Genomic DNA, 21,885 nt, shown 5'->3' on the forward strand with positions numbered 1-21,885 from the left:
ACAATCTAGGTTGTTTCCTCCTATCCAACGGTCTTTGTTGCTCTCAGGGGTCCTCGGTACGGGCCCACGCTGGCAATCGCGACCGCAGCAAGGTTCTGAATCATAGATTCATAGCGCTATACGTGAGAAGTTCGTTTTTTATCCGTCGCGACTATGGCCAGCGTCCGTCGTCACCAACCACGATTCACATGATGAGATGATCCGGTGATTTGAACCGTCGATCTTCTTTCTACTACTATCAATAAGCTATTTCCCGATTATCACACTTCATTGATGATCCTAGAATTTCATTTAGAGTTGAATGCGTGCCATTGAAAATGTCCTTCTCAATGTTACTATAGATAGTGACGATCACAGTAATCCATAGTGTAATTTTCATATGGTGTTCCATATAGCATTGTATCCACAAAATGAACAATTCAGATCATCGAAAAACTCAGCATTTTGGGCCCCATTAACCGGCGACGCATAGTGTGTTCCAAGTCGCGACGGAGGAAAAACGAACTCTACTTCTCTTTTTTTCCTTGGGCCCTCTTTTTGTAGAGTTGCCCTCGTTTTAGGCCAAATCGAGCTGTTGCTTGCTTCCCTCTCTCTCTCTCCCTCCCTCTCTCTCTCTCACAGAAAAGAGCGAGAAACGGCACCGACATGAGCCGCTACGACAGCCGGGCCAGCGATCCCGGTTCGTACCGGGACCGGAGAAGGTCAAAAGAGTCATTTTTTTAAATATTTATTTAAAATCCAACCCCCCCCCCTCTCTCTCTCTCTCTCATTTTTTCTAATTTTCCCTATTTTCAGCGATGGAGGTTTCAGTGGCGGTGGAACTCCGAATTTCAGCAGAGGAGGAGGAGCAGGCTTCGACAGTGTACGATCTTCATCGTCGAGCAGGAAAGACTCTGAAAGCTTTGGTGCTTCCTTGCCGAAGCAGGACTTTGACGACCTGATCCCCTTTGAGAAGAATTTCTATGTGGAGTGCCCTTCTGTGGCGTCCATGACAGAGGCTGATGTTGAGGCGTACCGTCGGCGGCGCCAGATCACTGTCGAGGGCCGTGACGTCCCCAAACCCATCAAGGATTTCCGCGATGTCGGGTTCCCAGGTACACTTTCTTGGAATTCTAGGTCTGTATGCTCGAGTGTTCTGGAAACTAAGGGGCTGTTTGGATATGCTATTGAATTGAATTGCAATTTTAATCTAATGAAGTGGGAAGCAACCAAATTGTCATCTTCCGAGAACTTTCATATTGAGGATGTGGGCTCCAAATTGTAGCTGTGCTATTTTCAAGTTGGACTTAAAAAGGAATGCAACTCCAACTTCTTCAGATTAAAATGAATGTCTGTGGTTCAATTCGTCCATGAGGGTTTGTATTCGGAATGAATGGCTACAGTAGGCCTACTCGAAATCTCTGTGTTGGTCATGCTCTTCTCCCATTGGGATCACTATAAACCCATTAGTCTAGCTGCTATGACTGTTCATTTAGGCTGCATTTGGATCTTCATTTAAATGGAAATGTGATGATTCAATTTGTGAAACAGTGAATGGCCAACCTAGGGCTAGTCCCACTCCGTTCGTAATGAGGAACTAGCCCCCAATTGAATTTAGTAGTGTTTGATGTCCAGCTTGAGGCACACAATTGCAATGAGTGATTTGGTTGTTGTTATGAATTAAAGCAGTGTCCTTGAACTTGGTCTTTTCCTCTATAATGGATCTAGTCCCACTCCGTTGGTAATGAGGAACTAGCCCCCAAAGTGAATTTAATAGAGTTTTGGGTCCAGCTTGAGGCACACAATTGCAATGAGGGATTTGGTTGTTGTTGTAATTGAAACAGTGTCTTTGAACTAGGTCATTTCCTCTATAATGGATTGAGTGAATTGAGATTCAGTTCAATTCTTCATCCAAATACGACGTTACTGTTGCCATGAAAGTTCAACTTTAGCTGCTCACTTGGTGGGCGCCCAAACATAATTAGGCCAGGTCATTGGTTAGAAGTATTAAAGCTGCTTGTGTTGCATTGGTTAAAGCTGCTTGTGTGTGTGTGTGTGTGTGTGCGCGCGCGCGCGTGTGTATGTTATTGAGGGAGAGACATACCAAGGCAAGGGGAATGCCCCCTCCTTACGAGGCATCTCTTAGGGAGTTGGCCTCTTAAGACACTTTTTTAAGTGAGATTGGCAGAGAGGAAACCCTATTGGTCTTATCGATTAAGAACGCATGTTTTTGAGGTGCTGAGCAATCCAAAGGCAATGATCCTAGGCACCATAGTGAACTGCCTTACAAGAGCTGACCAACCATCCCTTTTGAGCAGGGAAGGCTTCTAGTGTTGTGGAAGATCCAAAAGTCACACCATATCCCCCAGTTCATCATCATCCAGATTCCTGCACAAGGGAGGCGCCCAAGTCATTCGGTCATTCAAGATTGCGATGCATTGGGAGACATGCGCCTCCTATCTGCCACAAATATGTGCCAACCTTGTGAAAAATATGCGGAGAGGTTATCAGAGCACCATGATCCACCTAGAATTGAATTCGAGAACCATTTCACACCAAAGAAAAAAAAAAAACAATTTCCTTCTTGAAAAGATCAACAATTCTGAAGATAGTCTTCCAAGAGCTTGAAGCTCTATATATTGAAGAGGACTTAGTAACCAACCCCCTTGGCCATCCTATATTTACAATGTATAAATTGCTTAAATAGGCCATCTTCTTAGTTCTTCCATCCCAAATCTCCTTAACCATTCCCTAAAAGGCATATGTTCATTGTTTTTAGTTCCCTGATGCCAGCTCCACCTTTACTCACAAGGTTACCCACTTCGCTTTATAACACCATCTATTCCACACAATTGGAAACTTAGTGCACCATTTCTGTGTTTTGATGCACAATTGAATCGAATTGAATTGGAATTGTTAGTCCCGTTAAGTGGAAATAACCAAATTGTAGTTTTGTTAGCATTCAAATTGAGGGTCTAATTCCAAATTGCACTTACTTTCGAGTTGGGAGATCCACAGCAACAATCTGGTACTTGCATTCTCACTTGAGATACCAGGGAGCATTACTATTTTTTTTGTCATTTCCTCTTGATTAAATCGGTATGCACAACCCAATTCACTTGTGCACCAAGACACAGCCTTTAGCTATTGAAAGGAGGCTTAAAATGTACACTATAGATACTTTTGGTGATTTCAAGGAAGGCAGGTGTTTTAAAAGGTATGGAGGCGCTAGATAGGAAAGTAGAGTGGACCATCTATTAGCCAAAGAGGTTGGGAGGGGAGGAACTAATAAAGAGGTTTTCCAAGGTTGGAAAGGGAGGAAAAGGTGTAAAATAAGTGGTTGAAGGAAGACAATAGAAGCAGAAAAGATGGGAAAAAAAAACTAGCTGATGGGTAGTTTGAGAAGAAATCAATTGAATGAGTTTTGGAACATTTATTTTGTTAAATTAGAATTTCCCCTCAAATGTGAAAAACATGAAGATTTCTGTTAATTGTAAGAGCATTCCTTTTTGCACAATTTTTAAGTAAGTGCTTCCCATATAATTTGTGCAGTCTTTTTGTTTTTGCAGTCCAAAAGACAAAATTAGATATTGGTAGGCTCCTATTGTTTATAATAATTCTTAAACAAGATGACATTTGAGAGTAAGGGCTTTAAAACCCTATTACAATGCCCTCCCTGTGTGTGCGTGTGTGCACACGCATGTGTGTTTCAACCAGTGTTTAAATTATCGGCGATATTATCGAATTATTGCCGATAATTTCGGTATCGCTAGACTTGCGGCACCGAAACTCTCTTTTTTCGTTTCTCTTCCTAATATTGCCAATTTTTCGGCAATTTTATCGATTTTTTGCGAAAAGTCCAGTTGTCACTCAGTGTTCGCAATATTGGCCGATAGTATCGGTATCGCAGTCCAACGATACGAAACACGTCGGAAGAAATATTCTGAAAAAATTGGAGAGAGAGAGAGAGAGAGAGAGAGAGAGAGAGAGAGACTTTCAATAGGGAGGATTTCCGCACCTGTAGAATAGATTGCCCTGATTGGAAGCTGTATTTGGTGGGCCATTTGAATCGAAGCTCGCCATTCGTATGTTACCGTAAAGAAAATCTCAATTTCCTTTTTTTCTTTCTTCTATTAAATTGTTACTTGAAAACGGAATTGATTTAGGAAGAAAATGCGAAAAAAAATAAAAATCCAGAGAAATCCGGAGATTTGGGGAAGAATCCAGGGTTTTAGAGTCTCTTGGATGAAAAATGGGTTCGGAGCCCTTTTTTATCGGGCGCGGATGCGCTACTGACCGGTTGAGTAGCCAACTCGCTACTGAAGTGACGTCACCAAGTTCTGTGGGTCCCACCATGATGTATGTTTTGTATCCACACCGTCCATCCATTTTGAGAGACCATTTTAGGTCATGAGCCAAAGAATGATTCAGATCCAAATCTCGAGTGGACCCCACCACAGAAAAAGTGGAGAGAGTGACGCTCACCATTAAAAATTTCTAATGGCCACAAAAGTTTTCAATGAAGTTGATATTTGTGTTTTACCTTATTTAATGTTTGTGTTAACTTATGAACAGATTGAATCTCAAATAAACATCACGGTGGACCTTAGGAAGGTTTCAACAGTGGGTGTAACTCACTCCACTGTTTTCTGTGGTGGGGTCCATTATAGTTTTGGATCTGCTTAATTCTTTGGATCATGCCCTAAAATGTTCTCTCCAAATGGATGAACGGTGTGGATACAACACATACATCATGATAGGATCCACATTACTTGGTGACGTCACTTCAGTAGCGAGTCTCGCTACTCAACCTGTCATATAGCTAATCTGTGTCCTTTTTTATCGGGCACGGCTACATGAGGCACGTACGCATCTTTTCACGCGTGTAGTGGGCCTCCAACCTGAATTGTTCATGTGATGTGGCATCCCATGAAACTCGCAGGAACCAAATTTTACCCTGATCTAAAACTCTAGTGGGCCATAGCAAAGAAAGATGCAAATCAAGGGAGAAAATTGTTTTCTTTTATAATGGCCCACTGAAGTTTTAGATGAAAGCAAAAGTTGAACCATATAAGTTTCATGGAGTGCTGCATCACATAGACCGTTCAGATTTTGGACTCACATCACATATGATGAGTTCTCAGAAAGTGCTCACAATAACTCCGCTGTGGGGAAAATTGGCGTTGGCGCGGATTAGGAGCCTAGAGATGGATGGTCTGTCAGGGCTTTGTAAGGCCCACAATGATATATTTGTTTTATTTACACCGTCCATCCATTTTGATATGTTATTCTAGGGAATGAGCCCAAAATGTAGCCAGATATGAGGCTCAAATGGTCCACACCACAGGAAGTTGTGGTGGGAATGATATCCACTGTTGAAGCTTTTTTGGGGCCCATCATGATGTTTATTTTCCATCCAATTTGTTCACAAGGTCTAATAGACCTGGATGAAGGGAAAACATAAATATTAGCTTGCTCCAAAACTTATGTAGCCCCCGTAATTTTTTTAATGGTTGCCATTCAATGATCACTTTTTCGTGTGGTGTGATCCACCTAAGATTTGGATTCGTTTCATTTTTTGGCCCATACCATAAAATGATTTTTTTAAATGAGTTAACGGTGTAGATACCAAATCATTTTAGCTTATTATCCAAAAAATAAGCAGATCCAATTATCAAGTGGACCATACCAAAGGAAAAAGTGGTGATTGATGATTAATTGGCCACAAAAGTTTTGGATCAATCATATATTTGTTTTTTTCTTTGAGTTCATTTACTTTTACGTGCCTTAATTACTGTATGTCAGTTGCATTTGTAATATATAAACTCATTTTGGTTGCTATTAAAGTGATTTTTTTTGGCATCGCATGCTTTTTGGGTCCCATTAAATGAAAACTTAAATAAAAGGAATAAATGATCTAAAATTCTAACAAGAATCATCATAACCGAGAAAATCATAAAGGAAAGATGAAATGGTGCGGGCCATCTCTACAACCATGGTGTATGGTATTCATTTAGTATTTTGGTTGGATCCGTCGAGGGATGAGACATACCGATGTTGCATGGTCACACCCAATCGATCAATGAAGATCACTAGTCCGAAGAACCAAGAAGTTTCTCAGATTAGGGATTTGAGAATTTGGGGATTTAGGGTTTAGATCGGTTCTCAAGATTTTGATCGAAGAGGACTTAGCCAAAACAAAAAAATAGAAGAAAGAAAGTTATTACCTTGAGGAAGTTGGAGGGGCACAAGAAGAAATTAGAAGAAGAAGATCAAGGGGAGAGAAGAAGCACCATTAGAGAGAAGAGAGGAAGGAGGCAACCAAAGGGTTTGCTTTTCATTCATCAATAGTTGAAATTCGTGTTTAGGGCTTTACCCCACTTAAATAAGCAAATAAAGACATAAAATTACTAAAATACCCCTAGAATAAGCAAATAAAGATATAAGATTACTAAAAGACCCCTAACTAAGTCAAAAAATGCACAAATAACATAAGTATGGGAAATTTTGGGCGCTCGGTCTTCTTTCTCCAATCTTCCTTCACATGTGTCTTCCCTAAGTGGGGTCTTCTATATGTCCAATCACATGTGAAAGGTCTTCAGCTCCTCAATATTCACCTATCCACAAGGACGGCACTTGTGGTTGGCGCTTTCTTCGTTGGTACACCTTGAATGCACCTGTGTCCGCATCAATTCCCCTTGGGTGAGAAAAACTCGACTCCGACGAGTTGAAACTTTTGTAGCGCTCGAGTAGATCTGGATCAATACCTTGCAATGCGTCGCCCGACAGCCACGTAGATTCAGACGATGGTTTGTTTTTCCACCTGACAAGATACCTTTGGAAACCCCCATCTCTCGTGGATACTATCTCGTCATCCAAGATTTCCTCAATTGCTTCTTTATGGGTAATGGGTGGAGGAGGTGGTGGAAGGGGTTGGGTAGCAAACTCAGAAAAAGGCCATGAAAGGGACGATGTATCAATAATGGGAGTATGGGCACGGACTAGATCTTCCACATTAAAAGTTGGATTAATGCTCATTTCAGGTGGAAGGTCAACCCGATACGCGTTGGACCCAACCTTTTGTAATATCTTGAATGGTCCAGCACTACGCGCTTGTAATTTCTTTGCAGATCCTTGAGAGAATCGCTCTGGCCTTATTCGCACCATTACATAGTCTCCTTCTTGAAAGTCTTGCACTTTACGATGAGAATCAGCTAAAACTTTATAATCATTATTGCTCTTATTTAACCGCTGTCTAATATGTGTATGCAAATCATGAATATGGCGTGCGAATGCATCGGCTGACTCAGAAGACCTTTGGGTAACAGACATAGGTAAGAGATCTATGGGCATTCTAGGTTTATAACCACTTACAATTTCAAAAGGACTCAACCCTGTAGATCTATTAACTGACCCATTATAAGCAAGTTCGAGTTGGTAAAATTAGGTCCCAAGTCTTAACATGTTCACCCACTAGACAACGTAGAAGATTTCCAAGGCTACGGTTTACCACTTCAGTTTGACCATCTGTTTGTGGGTGGTAAGCAGTAGAAAATTGCAAACGAGTTCCCATAATGTGCCACAGTGTCTTCCAAAAATAGCTAGTAAATCGAACATCACGATCAGACACTATGGTTTTAGGTAACCCATGGAGACGCACCACACCATCAAAAAAGATACGAGCAACATGAGACGCATCTGACGTCTTCGAACATGGGAGGAAATGCGCCATTTTAGAAAAACGGTCCACAACGACAAAAACGGAATCGTGCTTTTTTATAGTCTTGGGAAGCCTGAGCACGAAGTCCATACTAATGTCCTGCCACGGAGCATGTGGCACTGGCAATGGCGTGTACAGCCCGGTATTTTGCTTTCTTTGCTTTGCCAGCTAACATGTTCGACATTGCCCTAAAACTTTGGCTACGTCTCGCTTGAGGCTTGGTCAATAGAAACGATCTTCCACGAGGGCAATGGTCTTATCACGACCAAAATGGCCAGCTATCCCTCCCGAATGAAGCTCCCAGATGAGGAATTCACGAAGGGACATACGGGGAATACAAAGTCTGTCTCCCTTGAAAAGAAAGCCATCTTTAAGAACATATTCACCCATGATATGTTGGTCACTAGAGAGCGACGCGTAAGTACCCCCAAAATCAGGACATATGGGGTATTCATCTTTCAGTTGCTCAAATCCGACTACCTCTACACTCAAGGAGTTGAGCAACGCCACTCTCTTACTAAGGGCATCCGCTGGTTTGTTTTCAACCCCGGCCTTGTGTTTCAAAACAAACGAATATTCCTGAAGAAACGCTACCCACTTGGCATGCCTTGGGTTGAGTTTCTTCTGAGAATGCAAATATCTTAAAGCCTTATGGTCAGAAAACAAAATGAATTCTTGCGGTAGGAGGTAGTGTCGCCAATGTCTCAGGGATTGCACTACCGCATAAAATTCTTTATCGTAAGTGGAGTATTTTTGTTTTGCCTCATTCAGTTTCTCACTGAAATAGGCCACTGGGTGTCCTTCTTGACTCAACACTCCACCTATACCGACACCAGACGCATCACACGCTACTACAAAGACTGTAGAAAAGTCAGGTAGACGCATGACAGGAGCTTCCACCATCTTGCCCTTAATTTCTTTAAAAGCCTTGACGGCGGCTTTAGACCACACGAACTCTCCCTTTTTCATGCACTCGGTAATGGGAGCCATGATCGTGCTAAAACTCCTAATGAACCGACGATAAAAAGTTGCTAGGCCGTGAAAACTTCGCACCTCATGAATGTTCCTTGGTTCTGGCCACTCAACTATGGCCCTGACTTTTTCAGGGTCTGCGCGCATCCCTTCAGATGACACTATAAATCCTAAGAACATAACTTGGTTAGACATGAATGCACATTTCTTAAGATTAGCGTACAACTTTTCCTTCCTAAGGACACTACAGACCTTCTTTAAATGTTCAAGGTGTGATTCCTTAGTGGTACTATAAATAAGAATATCGTCAAAGTACACCACTAGGAATTTTTCCATGAACGGCCTCAAAGCTTGGGTCATCACCCGCATGAAAGTACTAGGTGCGTTAGTCAAGCCGAAGGGCATGACCAACCACTCATACAACCCATCTTTCGTCTTAAACGCCGTCTTCCACTCATCTCCTGGGCGTATACGAATTTGGTGATATCCACTCTTGAGGTCTATCTTAGAGAATATAGTGGACTTGGCCATCATGTCAAGCATATCATCAAGTCTAGGTATAGGGAACCTATACTTGACAGTAATTTTGTTTATGGCACGGCTATCCACACACATGCGCCACGTGCCGTCTTTCTTTGGCGTCAACAATGCAGGCACGGCACACGGGCTCATACTCTCTTGGATGAAACCCTTTTGCAGAAGCTCATCAACTTGCTTCTTCAACTCTGCATGCGCTGCAGGGTTCATCCTGTAGTGAGGAAGGTTCGGTAGAGTAGACCCTGGGACAAGATCAATGGCATGTTGTATGTCCCTCATAGGTGGCAACTCATTCGGTAAGTCTTCAGGAAATACATCACTGTATTCCTTCAGGACTGAGATCACCTCACAGGGCAACTCTGATGGAACCTCAGGTGTAATTTCTCTAGCCACAAGGGCATACACCATAGAATCCTCCTTAGCCTCTTTTTCAAACTCTCTTACGTTGATTATATGTAAAGACTTAGGTTTGGATTTCCCCATTTCTCTAGGCTCACTTGCCTTCTCATCCTTCTTCTTCCCTAGTGTATTCTCAGGTGGCATGGGATTAAGTTTGATCTTTTTACCATTATACATAAAAGTACACGCATTCGAACGGCCAAAGATCGTGACATCATTATCGAATAGCCACGGTCTACCTAGGATAACATGTCCCACATCCATAGGTAAAACATCACACCACAGGGACTCTTTGTATGACCCAAACTCGATGGGGACTAGACATTGCTGGGTGACAGGTAGGGATGTCTTGTCAACCCAAGAAACTTTATATGGGTCTGGATGAGGTGTGGATTTCAGTTTTAAGCGATCTAAGGTGCTAGTGGAAATCACATTCTGACAACTTCCACTGTCCACTATCACCTTACAATTCTTTTCACCACACTTGGCAATAGTGTAGAAGATAGTGCTTCGACGCCAGTCAGCACTACTTCTAGACTGAGCTAACACACGCCTGACTACTGCAAGCGTTGCTTCTCCATCCACTTCTTCTTCATCAGTAAGTCCTCCTTCAGGGTGATACTCTTCAACTTCATAATCACCCTGGTCATCTCCACCCTCGTGGGACTCGCCTATAACTAAGGCTCTCCCACGGTTCTTCGTAGGACACTGATTAGACATGTGGCCAAGGTTGCCACACTCATAGCACCTCACTTGGCTCATGTTACTAGGACCGGCACCAAGAACCCCTTTGCCCTTGTCCTCCCTAGGCTTAGGCGGAATGGTCGCCTGTGCCCTAGGTTGATTACCAATATTAGGTCTAGTTCCTTGGGAACTAGATCTAGCATTGGAGTCTCGGGACTCAAAACGACGAAAGACAGGAGCCTTCAGATACTGCTCTAACTCCTGCACGACTTGATATGCTTCATCTAAGTCCGTTAAGGGCCGAGTAATAAGCTCGCGCTGAAGATCCGCACAAAGGCCCGTCTTAAAACGCGAGAGCGTTACTAGAGGGTCTTCTCGGATATCACATCGCATCACATACTCTTCAAATTTAGCGATGTAGTCAGCGGTAGGCATTGACCCTTGGCGTAAGGATTGCCATTGGTCAAGGAGCTTCTGACGGTATGAGAGAGGAAGGTACTTCTCCTTCAACTTCTCTTTCATCTCATACCAATGTGTGATAGGGGCTCTACCAACTCTCTCTACCCTACGCTCGGTGTTGGTCCAGAAGAGCTTGGCTTGACCCACAAGCTTCATCTTAGCAAACCGCATTTGACGGTTTTCTGACATGTCATACCACTCAAAGTAGTGGTCCATGTCAGCAACCCAGTCAAGGAATGCCTTGGGATCCAAGCGTCCATCAAAACTTGGAGCCTCAACTCTCACACTCTTCATCGCACGCTCATCTGGATCATAACGGTCTTGATGACCACATGTGGCTCGTGCCTCTCGCACCACACCACGACCGTTACCACGATCTCTATCCTCACTACCACCACGTGTGGCAGCACGTTCTTCCATGATTCCTTCCACTTGGGAGTGCACATCTTCCCCTACAGCGGGGTTTTCCTTTTGGGACGCCTCTAGTTGCTCCACCTTAGTCATGGTGGTAGTAATTTGGTTCTCAAGGCGGGCAAACTCACGCCTTTGACCCGCTTCTAGGGAGGTTATCTTTTGTATCAATTGAGCAAGTTGCTCAGATAACTGCTCGTTATTCATGGTAGGTTGAAGTCCGAAACCTCTACCTCTTCTCGTGGGCATACAATGAAGACTTGAACCAAACTCTACCTAACTAGACTACTAGGTGTTATGACTTTCAAGATGAATGCGATGAATGCAAAACTACTATGAACTGACACAATTAAGTTGAAACAGGAAACAACTCAAATCTGAAAATTTTCCAGATTAGGAACTTTCTAAAATTGAAAAGTTTCTAAAATTGAAAACTTTCTAAACCTAGAACTTTCCTAAGTTAAACCTAAAAATCAAAACCCTAATTTGATAACTCGATCTAGACAAAAACCATGCAAGCCTAGGCTTTGATACCAAATTTGACGTAGGACAGCCCTAATTATGATGCATGCTCATGGAAATAATTAAACAGCGGAAATAAAAGGAATAAATGATCTAAAATTCTAACAGTAATCATCATAACTGAGAAAATCATAAAGGAAACATGCAATGGAGCGGGCCATCACTACAACCATGGAGTATGGAATTCAATTACTACTTAGGTTGGATCCGGCGAGGGATGAGACCTCCCGATCTTGCATGGTCACACCCAATCGATCAATGAAGATCACTAGTCCGAAGAACCAAGAAGTTTCTCAGATTAGGGATTTGAGAATTTGGGGATTTAGGGTTTAGATCGGTTCTCAAGATTTTGATCGAAGAGGACTTAGCCAAAACAAAAAAATAGAAGAAAGAAAGTTATTACCTTGAGGAAGTTGGAGGGGCACAAGAAGAAATTAGAAGAAGAAGATCAAGGGGAGAGAAGAAGCACCATTAGAGAGAAGAGAGGAAGGAGGCAACCAAAGGGTTTGCTTTTCATTCATCAATAGTTGAAATTCGTGTTTAGGGCTTTACCCCACTTAAATAAGCAAATAAAGACATAAAATTACTAAAATACCCCTAGAATAAGCAAATAAAGATATAAGATTACTAAAAGACCCCTAACTAAGTCAAAAAATGCACAAATAACATAAGTATGGGAAATTTTGGGCGCTCGGTCTTCTTTCTCCAATCTTCCTTCACATGTGTCTTCCCTAAGTGGGGTCTTCTATATGTCCAATCACATGTGAAAGGTCTTCAGCTCCTCAATATTCACCTATCCACAAGGACGGCACTTGTGGTTGGCGCTTTCTTCGTTGGTACACTTTGAATGCACCTAGTGATTTTTTTTGGCATCGCATGCTTTTTGGGTCCCATTAAATGAAAACTTATTACGTAATGTATTCTTTTCGCAATTTTTTTTTCCTAAATATGTAAATATGTGTATTTAGCCATGTCTTGAAGTTTCACTGAAAAATTCCATCGTTTTCCCCATGTTTCTCTCTTTTTCCCCACATTTTTGGTTATCGGCGATAACTATATTATATCTTTATCTCTGGCCAGCGAAACTTGTAGCGATACCGACAACTCGAACACTGGTTTCAACCTCTTTTCTCATTTGGAAGAGAACTGATGTTTATATCTATTGTCTTGACTCCAGAATACGTCATCCAAGAAGTTTTGAAAGCCGGCTTTGTTGAACCTACCCCTATCCAAGCTCAGGGTTGGCCAATGGCTTTGAAGGGTCGTGATCTGATTGGTATTGCAGAAACAGGATCGGGAAAGACACTTGCCTATCTATTGCCTGCCATTGTCCATGTCAATGCTCAGCCATTTTTAGGTGTGAATTTCATTTCCTTCACACACACACACACACACACACACACACATATATATATTTGTTTATTTGAATAAGAGTATTCCATGCTTTCCTTCCATCTGTGGGGTAGACTTGAACGTCTAATGCATTTATATTTTCAGCTCCTGGTGATGGCCCAATTGTTTTAGTTTTAGCTCCGACCCGTGAACTTGCTGTTCAGATACAACAAGAATCTACTAAGTTTGGGGCGTCATCAAAGATAAAGAATACTTGTATATACGGTGGAGTTCCAAAGGGACCTCAAGTTCGTGATCTTCAGAAAGGTAGATGGTGGTCATGCTTAACAATTGTTGTATTATTATTGATATTCGGTGTGACTTTCAAGTATTCAGGGCTCTTACTAGTTCTTTGTGTTCTCTGTTCTCTGGACTAGGGGTTGAAATTGTTATTGCTACACCTGGACGGCTGATTGATATGTTAGAATCACATCATACAAACTTGAGGAGGGTAACCTACCTTGTTTTGGATGAGGCAGATCGGATGCTGGACATGGGTTTTGAACCTCAAATTCGGAAAATTGTTTCTCAGGTGAGCTTCATGTTGATCCAAGCAAAATAATGTTTGGTATGTAATATTTCAATTTCTGGGATGCATCTGAGAAATAGACAAGCAGTATGGTGTTTCTTAGTGGGTGCTGCATGCTGATATGTCTCACAGTTGTAAGCTATCATCAGAATCATGTTAAATAAAAAGTGCAAAATCTGGTTTATGACACATCTACTAGTTAATGTTATTTGGCTTGGTGTATGAGACGAGCAGAAAGGGAGAAAAAAATGTGTGAGGATGACTGGGTGAAAAAACATTAGTTTGTTGATGCCCTGAAAGGTTTCAAAGACGGAGAACCATTATAAAGGATCTCAAGGCAGCTGTAATGTCCAGTCCTCTAAGCAGAAAAACATTAGTATTGGAACATGCATCACATTGCCTGCAATTACTTGTATTCAGGATTCATGAGGAAAAGATGTGGTTTAAGTTTGACACTTGCCAGCCTGACACAACCCTCTCCTACAATTAATTGTACTGTGGAGAGCAAATTAAATAGCCTGATTTTTACAGTACATGATTGGCTCAAAATTTAATTTCTACCAGGAATGAGCAGTATCGATTGTTCTTTCCCCCTCTATAAGCTATTTTCTCAGGCATGCTAAGGCAATTCTTTTGTAAAAGAAGAAGAAGAAGGAGAAGAAAAGACCTGCATGAAGGTAGAGGCCTGTTAGGTTTTGATGAAACACAACGGAATCAAACTTTAAAACCATGTTTTAGTTAATTAACCTAAGGATCAGCGTCTCGATCATGCCATATTTCACAAAACAATACACGCCATCCATCACACAATTATATTTGTGTGCAGAAAAACTGCTCGAAAATGTCACCTTCGATCTCCCAACTTAGGGAGTCTCTCCTCAATCTATACAACGTGTAGGAGAGCAAGATCCCATGGCTAAATCTCTGGGTAGGGGCCGGGATAAGACTGGAGCTGTTCGAGGAATGGAACACACATCCAGGATGGACGTGCACACATGTGGTTGTGGGAGATGGAGGTGGAAATGTCCACTTCTTCCTCTCTTCTTCTTTCCACTCTCTCTAGCTCTCTCAAAAACGTCCAAGGGCGCTTGGGCGTCCCCAGGGCTCTCACCCTCCCTCCCTCCTAGATAGGAACTTATATAGGGAGGAGGTCTAGGGTTTCAAGAGATGCAAAAAGATCTAGTGCTCCGTCATCCTACGAGATCATATCTACCCTATTGTGAAGGGAATCTGTTTACCTTCCTAATCCATACACCTCAACCATCCAACTTCTTCTACTAACCGTGGTCACCATCCTTGTGCAATCCCGTGTTGCCCTAAGGAGTGGTCGTTCAGATCTTGACCATTGGATACCCATCAATTATAGTTTAAAACAATCAATGGTTCAAACTCATAGTTAACAAACACCAATGCTTTCACAATTGTAGTTTATCAGCGTAAGGGGTTTTCAACAAGGCTCTCCTGTTTCGTGATTGGGCGTCTTGAGGGGTCTTCCTTTTTTAGTCATTTGGGTCTTTCTAGCGAGGGGGTTAGCTGCTTTTTTTTTTTTGCTTTTCATAGGGTTTTTTTATTTATTTTTATTTTTTAAATTTTGTTCCTCTCTCTTTTTTTTTTTTTTTTAAAATAATAATAATAAGTCTTGCTTGCTTTTGTTTTTGGCGTTTGCGTAATAAATTTTATCTTTAAAAAATAAATAAATCAAAGCTAATGATTGAAAACCTATGATTAACCAATCGGAAAATTATATAAGTGCTGGCCAACCTTTGGATCACTTGATGGATGGTCCAAACCCTAAGATTAACCCACATATCAATGTTCTGGGCAAACCAAGTGGATCCCATGTTGGATCATGTGAACTTTGACAATCCCGATGAAACCTCCCAGCCACCGACTTTTAGTCGCTTCTAGGTAGCCTTGTAAAGTAAGCTAAAGAAGTATAACTTATGATATCTCCATTCACATGTCCTCAGGTCTAAGAATTTAATGGAGCTAGTGCAACCACAAATGTCTCTTAGTTAGGGCATGATGCACCTGCAAGCGATCCTACTAATGTAAATGATCAAAAGTCCCAGGCCAAAGAACCATCCATGACACATTCACACTCCTAAACCCCACAACAACAACCCCCCCCAACCCCCCACCCCCCCCCAAAAAAAAAAAGAAAAAAGAAAAAAAGCTCTGATACCCATGGATCACATCTCTCTCCAGCCACAGGCTGACATGTCCAATCTCAGAGTGTTTAAGGACAACAAACCCTTAATCATAAACATGTTCCACACAAAATTAGCTAGGCTAATCAATGAATGGTCATGTAAATAGGTTAAGGAGCAACATAAACATTGGTTTTCAAGGGCACTACCCCAACAAGGCCTACATTGTGTCTTAATGTATAAGAGGCCACTCTTCTTTTAAATAAATCACTGGTTAACTATAAGAAATGCCTGCATCATGATTTGGATATCTAACAAAATTATGCACCATCATTGGCTTCAAAAACTTTGTCAAATCTATAACCATAAATTGGTTCCTTTCATGTGATGACAAATATATTAAGCCTTTATGAACTACTATTATATAATATTAAGATGTTTTTTAATGCTATCATATGTTTACAAGCACATTCAGCATATCTGGTTGTTCCAAGGTTCCCATTTTTTGACATATAGATTGCTTCATTTGATTGATTCAGCATATTAGGGTTCATGTAAGTCTTTGTGAACTAATATTTCATCATCATCATTATCATAATCAAAGCCTTATACCAACTAATGGAGTCGGCTACACTAATCCTGTTCTGCCATTCCACGCTATTATTAAAAATAAAATGTTTTTCAACATTATCTACCGTGTACAAATGCATTAAGCTTATCAGGTGTTACAAGGTTCCCCATTGTTTGACAACATCATAGTGTCTGTGCCCTAAATCGACACATTTCATGTCTAAATTACATAAGTTTTCTACGATCTATAACTGTAACACATTTTACCATTATGGGTTTCATTTGGCTGGAAAGTCCAACATCTTATTTGCCATGAATCTTTTGATGTGTATCCTTGCCTCCGTCCCATTTAGTCGTTACACAAAATTCCCCAAATGTTTGCTTGCATGCATAGCGAGGTCATTACTGTATTTAGTTGGTAGACAGTAGACTAGATATCATTTCCCAAAAGATCTCTCCTCTTGAAGTTGTTTCCATTTTCCCATGGTTCTAGGCTTCACTGCTAAATTGTTCTACCTAGGGCCACCTCCCGCTCTTGATTTTGGGATCCTTGCTTTGTTACTTTTGAGGCGTAGAGCTTATCCAATTCATGATTTGCTTAGCTTTTTTAGTTTCCTCTCCTCAGATTCATGCTCCTATATCTAAAGTTCACAAAAATTTCTTGTCTTTTATCAGGCTTGCCAGATGTTTAGATCAATCGAGGCAAAGTAACCAGTCAATATTGGCATAACTGCAAATAGGCATAGACAACTTCATCAGTCCCATCATTGACATTTTTGCACATTGATTTGGGGTTTGGACCTTTAGGTCTTGAAAGATTTGACTATCTTGTTTTAAAATGTTAAAGAATCTAAATCAATTTTTAGTAGTACATTAGGATTAAAGACTGCAGAGGTTTCATATGCAGATGCATCATGCTCCCATTGCAGTAGTCTGGCATCTTGATCACCTGACATCTTCTTCCTTTTCTCTTGATAAATGACAAATATTGCGTGATCGTCTATTTATCTAATGTTGTAGATTGGACTAGAAAATGAAAATTTTATAGGGCAGCTATTTGATTGGCTATGCTATATGGGACAATTTTGGACAGTCAGTAGCACGATAGAGATTGATTACTGCAGAGATGGGGATGGGAGGAAGGATATGTAGGAATACCAGGAAAGATAGAATCAAGAATGAGGTCATCCCAAGCTCCTAGGAGTACTGCCAATAAGAGAAATTGATTATTTGATGGGGATTAGATTGAGATGGTTTGATCATGTGCATGAAGATTGGGATGCCTCCAGTAAAGAGGGGAACATTGATTGAGGTTGAAGGGCATGAAAAGAGGATTAGAGGAAGACCTAAAGAACTTCAATTGAGGCGGTAACAAGAAATATGAAGGCTTATTCAATTAGTGTGGATGGGACCCTAGATAGTTGGCGAAATAAAATTTGTAAAGCCGGGGCTTTGCTAGGCCCACACGCATGTACAGGCCTGCCATGAGCATGCCATAATAGGTGCCAGTGGCTGACAGGTGCAATATCCAAGCTGTCCATCAGGTAGGCCTGACCTTGTAGATGTAATTGCACAAAACAGATCTGGTCCATTTGGCAGGTGGCCACGATGTTAGAAATTGTTTGACTTATTCGGAAATTTCAGCTAAGTTACTCTTTTTCAGCATCTTTCAAAAAAAAATAAAAGTTATTCTTTTTCAGCTGTACTTTTGTTTCATAAAATGTGGCCCTCCTGGTGAGTGGATCAACCTGATACTTGGCTGATAGCATCTTCACAGTAGCATCCATCTAATGATGGACCAGATCTAGGACCAATGTGCCATCCTGGCACATGCATGTCGTGTCCATGACCTGCCTTGTACAGTTGTACCCATGTGTGGGCTTAGCAAAGCCTAGTAAAGCCAACCCTAATAGTTGGGACAAGTCTATGCAGATGCTGCTGATTGTATGGGGCTACAAAATGCCATAGATACTTGACAGTTTTTTGAAAAGCTTTGTGGGTATGTGCTTCAAGTGCACCTCGAGAAAATGCCACAAGAAATGGAGGCATGCATATGTACATGCCTAAGGGCAAAGTGTCCTTCCAATGAAATAGTCTAGAGGTGACCTTCTTTGAAGGGTTTATATTTTATATTTATTGCAACTCCTTTTGGTTTTTCAACCATTTTTTGCTTCCTACTCAGCTATGTCACTGTTGGGTTGGGGGTATTAGAACAAAGGGATATCCCTGTCTTCACTAGAGATGTAAGATAAATCTGAAGAGGATGACAAGGGGGAGCTATTCTTAGAAATGGCAAGGGGGTGATTTTAATGCCACACTCTGGCCTATGGAAAGTGGAATTTAACAATGCGGAAATCTTGGCTCATCGGGAGGGTTTGCATTTCTCATCTTCATATGCTAGCAATGTGATCATTGAAGGAGACTAGTAACGCGAGGGCCTTTGGAAATTAGTTTTTACTCTTTGGAGACCCGGACCCTTTCTTACAACAGGAGTGTTATTCTTCCTAAGATTTTGAGGGACTCAAATGAGGTAGATGATACTCTCGTGAGAGAGGGAGTGACAAGAAGGTTGCTCATTTTCGGCTCTTTGGTGCTCTGTGTTTCTTTCCCATTGTACAATACCATTTTGCTTCTTCTAATAAATTAATAGTTATCATCTTTTTAAATGAGTATTAATAGTTATCATTCAAAAAGAAAAAGCAAACGAAAAGGTCATATGACAAGGTCAATCATAACCAGGCGAGTAGAACCAGATTATATGTAGGCTATCTCAAGTACAGACCTAAACTGAACAGCCCAACTTAATTGGTCCATACGAACAGCATCCAATCTGATGGCCAATAACTTGATTTAAAATCTAAAATTGATCAGGCTTTAGTTGTTGATCATATTGTAGAGATCAGTTCTAGCATTCCCTTCAAGTTCCTTTTGTTTTCTGTAGATTCGTCCAGACCGTCAAACTCTTTATTGGAGTGCCACTTGGCCCAAAGAGGTTGAGCAACTTGCAAGGCAATTCCTCTACAACCCATACAAGGTAAATACCACAATCAATCTTGTAATTCAACAAGTAATTTCTGTTTTTCTATCCCTTTCACATCTGACAGAATCAAGCCGCAACTTGGCACAGGTAGTCATTGGTTCCATAGACTTGAAAGCCAATCATGCCATTCGCCAGCATGTAGATATTGTTTCAGAGAATCAGAAATATAACAAGTAGGATTTCGTTTCATCAGTTTGTTGTTATTTCTTGGCCAATGTTTTAAAACCCTAGCTGGACCCTAGACCCGTTATTGTGGGCGGATCCATCCAACCACTGGCCCAACCAGTCAGAGACACTTTTGGCCTGTTTTTTGGCTTGGAATCTTTGTTTGTATAAAATCATTAAAAAAAAACTAACAGAGTGACTTTATATTTAATCTGCTGTTAGCCTAGTTGTTACATTTGATTTTTAAGTGGAAATTGTGGGTTTGAGCTTTGACTGATGTAGTTGCGTGTTTTTCTTTTACAAAACAGTTATCCACTTAACTGAATGGGTTTCGAAGTGACCTGGCTCGTTTTGGTGGCCAGTTCCGCTGTTCTGGTCCAAACTGGTCCAACCATCCGGTCAGGGTTTTAAAAAATTGGTTTTGGCTGTGTATTCGTAAGATATAAAATGCTAAAACTTTAATATCAGATTGGTAAAGCTCTTGGAGGACATCATGGACGGAAGCCGGATTCTAATATTCATGGACACCAAGAAAGGATGTGACCAAATCACAAGGCAGCTTCGTATGGATGGTTGGCCTGCCCTCTCAATCCACGGAGATAAAAGTCAGGCAGAAAGAGACTGGGTCCTCTCAGAATTTAAAGCTGGCAAAAGTCCAATAATGACTGCTACTGATGTTGCCGCTCGTGGTTTGGGTATGTATGTGCATGGAGTTCTGCTATCTACATTGTTGTAAGAAAAACATTTTTCTTATTCTTCTATTACATCTCATGGCTGCAGATGTGAAGGATGTGAAATATGTAATCAACTATGATTTTCCTGGATCCCTAGAGGATTATGTCCACCGCATTGGTCGAACAGGGAGGGCCGGAGCAAAGGGAACGGCATATACTTTCTTTACAGCTGCAAATGCAAGATTTGCGAAGGAGCTGATTAATATCCTCGAGGAAGCAGGGCAGACTGTCAGTCCCGAACTGGCAGCCATGGGGCGTGGTGCTCCTCCACAAGCAGGTTTGTCCTCACAGGAGCTTGTTTCCACGTGGGAATATATGATCCTGATGGAAGGATATGCAAGTTGTCCTTGGTTTTCTGTTTTTACTAGTGACTTGCATGTTTCAGTGACCCAAATGTTAATTCTAATGGGTCCCAACATGGATGGGCCATGCTCCAAACTTCTCCCAAATTGGAAAATCCTAGCCAATCCGATCTTTAAGCCTTTCTTTGAGTTGAGTGTGAACCACGTCTTTATTTTAACTGTATTTTTAAGGTAACTAATTGAAGTAGTAGGATGATCCAATTGAGAGGATTTTGGGGGGCATCTTAGTGTTGGGACCCATCAGATCAATGGTCTGGATCACCCAATCATGGGCTCCAATTCCACAAAGTGAGAACCGGAAGAGACTACACATGCCCTTGGATTGAGGATCATGTAACCACTCTTTCCCTATTCGCATTAGCGCCCGTCATTTGTTGTAAATGCAACTTTATTGACTTGCCGTTTGCTAATCAGGTCATGGGGGATTCCGTGATCGTGGGAAGGGTTTCGGCGTCGGGCGTTCATGGAGCTGATAGATGCGATGAGAGCAGGGCCAATACAGATTTCCATCAGCAAAAGATCATCTCTGCATTCACAAGGTCTTGTATTTCTAGTTTGATTCATCACTGCGGTTTCTCTTCACTAACTTGATGATGATATTAAGCAAGAACTTGTTTGGCAAGGCGGGTGACGGTGCTTGCTTTTTTGTTCTGTTTTACCGAGGCAGTAAGTGCCCAGTTGAGATTGAATTGTAAGAACAGAACAGGCATTCCCCGAGTTTTACATGGTTCAATGTAGAGAAAGAAAAAGGAAAGCCAGCCTCATTTTTAATGCTGTAGTTGGACTGTGATCGGCTGCTGTTCAAAGTAGATATTTAAAACATAGTAGTTTGATTTGTTGTGATTTGCAACTGCTTTGCCGAATGGATTTTTTCTTTTTGTTGTGTTTGGCTGAATTCTAGTGGATTGTAATTTGGTTATTTAAGCTCGGGTATCGTCTTGAAAATCTAACAGGAAGATCAATGCAATCCACAGCTGCATGATGAATGGGGTATTACAATGGGTTTTGCTCTGTTTGGATGTTACTGCAATCCTTTTATTGTCTTGTCGATGGGTTGCAGGGCCTGTTTGGCCAGGCACGGTATGTAGGTGGAATGATCCACGTAATATCTGTGTCGTTCATCTGGTGGGCCAGCCATGTTTATGTCCCAGCCAAAGAATTAGGACCATCAGTTGGTCCACTGGTGTATGAAAATATCAATCGGTAAAATATTAAGGAATTTACATGTGTATTAAGACCAACCTGATTAACGGCCTGGAT

At 41.4% G+C, this 21,885-nt stretch overlaps 1 protein-coding gene across 1 annotated transcript; it reads left to right on the forward strand.

Moving 5' to 3' along the window:
* Positions 1-540: 540 nt before the first annotated feature.
* LOC131222742 (DEAD-box ATP-dependent RNA helicase 20) lies at positions 541-21,512 on the forward strand. Its single transcript, XM_058217919.1, has 10 exons — positions 541-701; positions 796-1,094; positions 12,861-13,040; positions 13,181-13,342; positions 13,453-13,607; positions 19,266-19,358; positions 19,452-19,537; positions 19,998-20,224; positions 20,310-20,540; positions 21,040-21,512. Exons 1-10 carry the CDS (start codon positions 646-648, stop codon positions 21,096-21,098), a joined length of 1,548 nt encoding a protein of 515 aa, XP_058073902.1. The 5' UTR covers positions 541-645; the 3' UTR covers positions 21,099-21,512.
* Positions 21,513-21,885: the final 373 nt, after the last annotated feature.

This window comes from Magnolia sinica, chromosome 13, assembly GCF_029962835.1.
Source record: "Magnolia sinica isolate HGM2019 chromosome 13, MsV1, whole genome shotgun sequence".
NCBI classification, from domain to species: domain Eukaryota; kingdom Viridiplantae; phylum Streptophyta; class Magnoliopsida; order Magnoliales; family Magnoliaceae; genus Magnolia; species Magnolia sinica.

Coding starts and splice junctions, on each gene's coding strand:
- LOC131222742 (XM_058217919.1), top strand. CDS start 646: ATGAGCCGCTACGACAGCCGGGCCAGCGATCCCGGTTCGTACCGGGAC. Junction 1,095..12,860: donor CCGCGATGTCGGGTTCCCAG/GTACACTTTCTT, acceptor TCTTGACTCCAG/AATACGTCATCCAAGAAGTT. Junction 19,538..19,997: donor GAGAATCAGAAATATAACAA/GTAGGATTTCGT, acceptor CTTTAATATCAG/ATTGGTAAAGCTCTTGGAGG.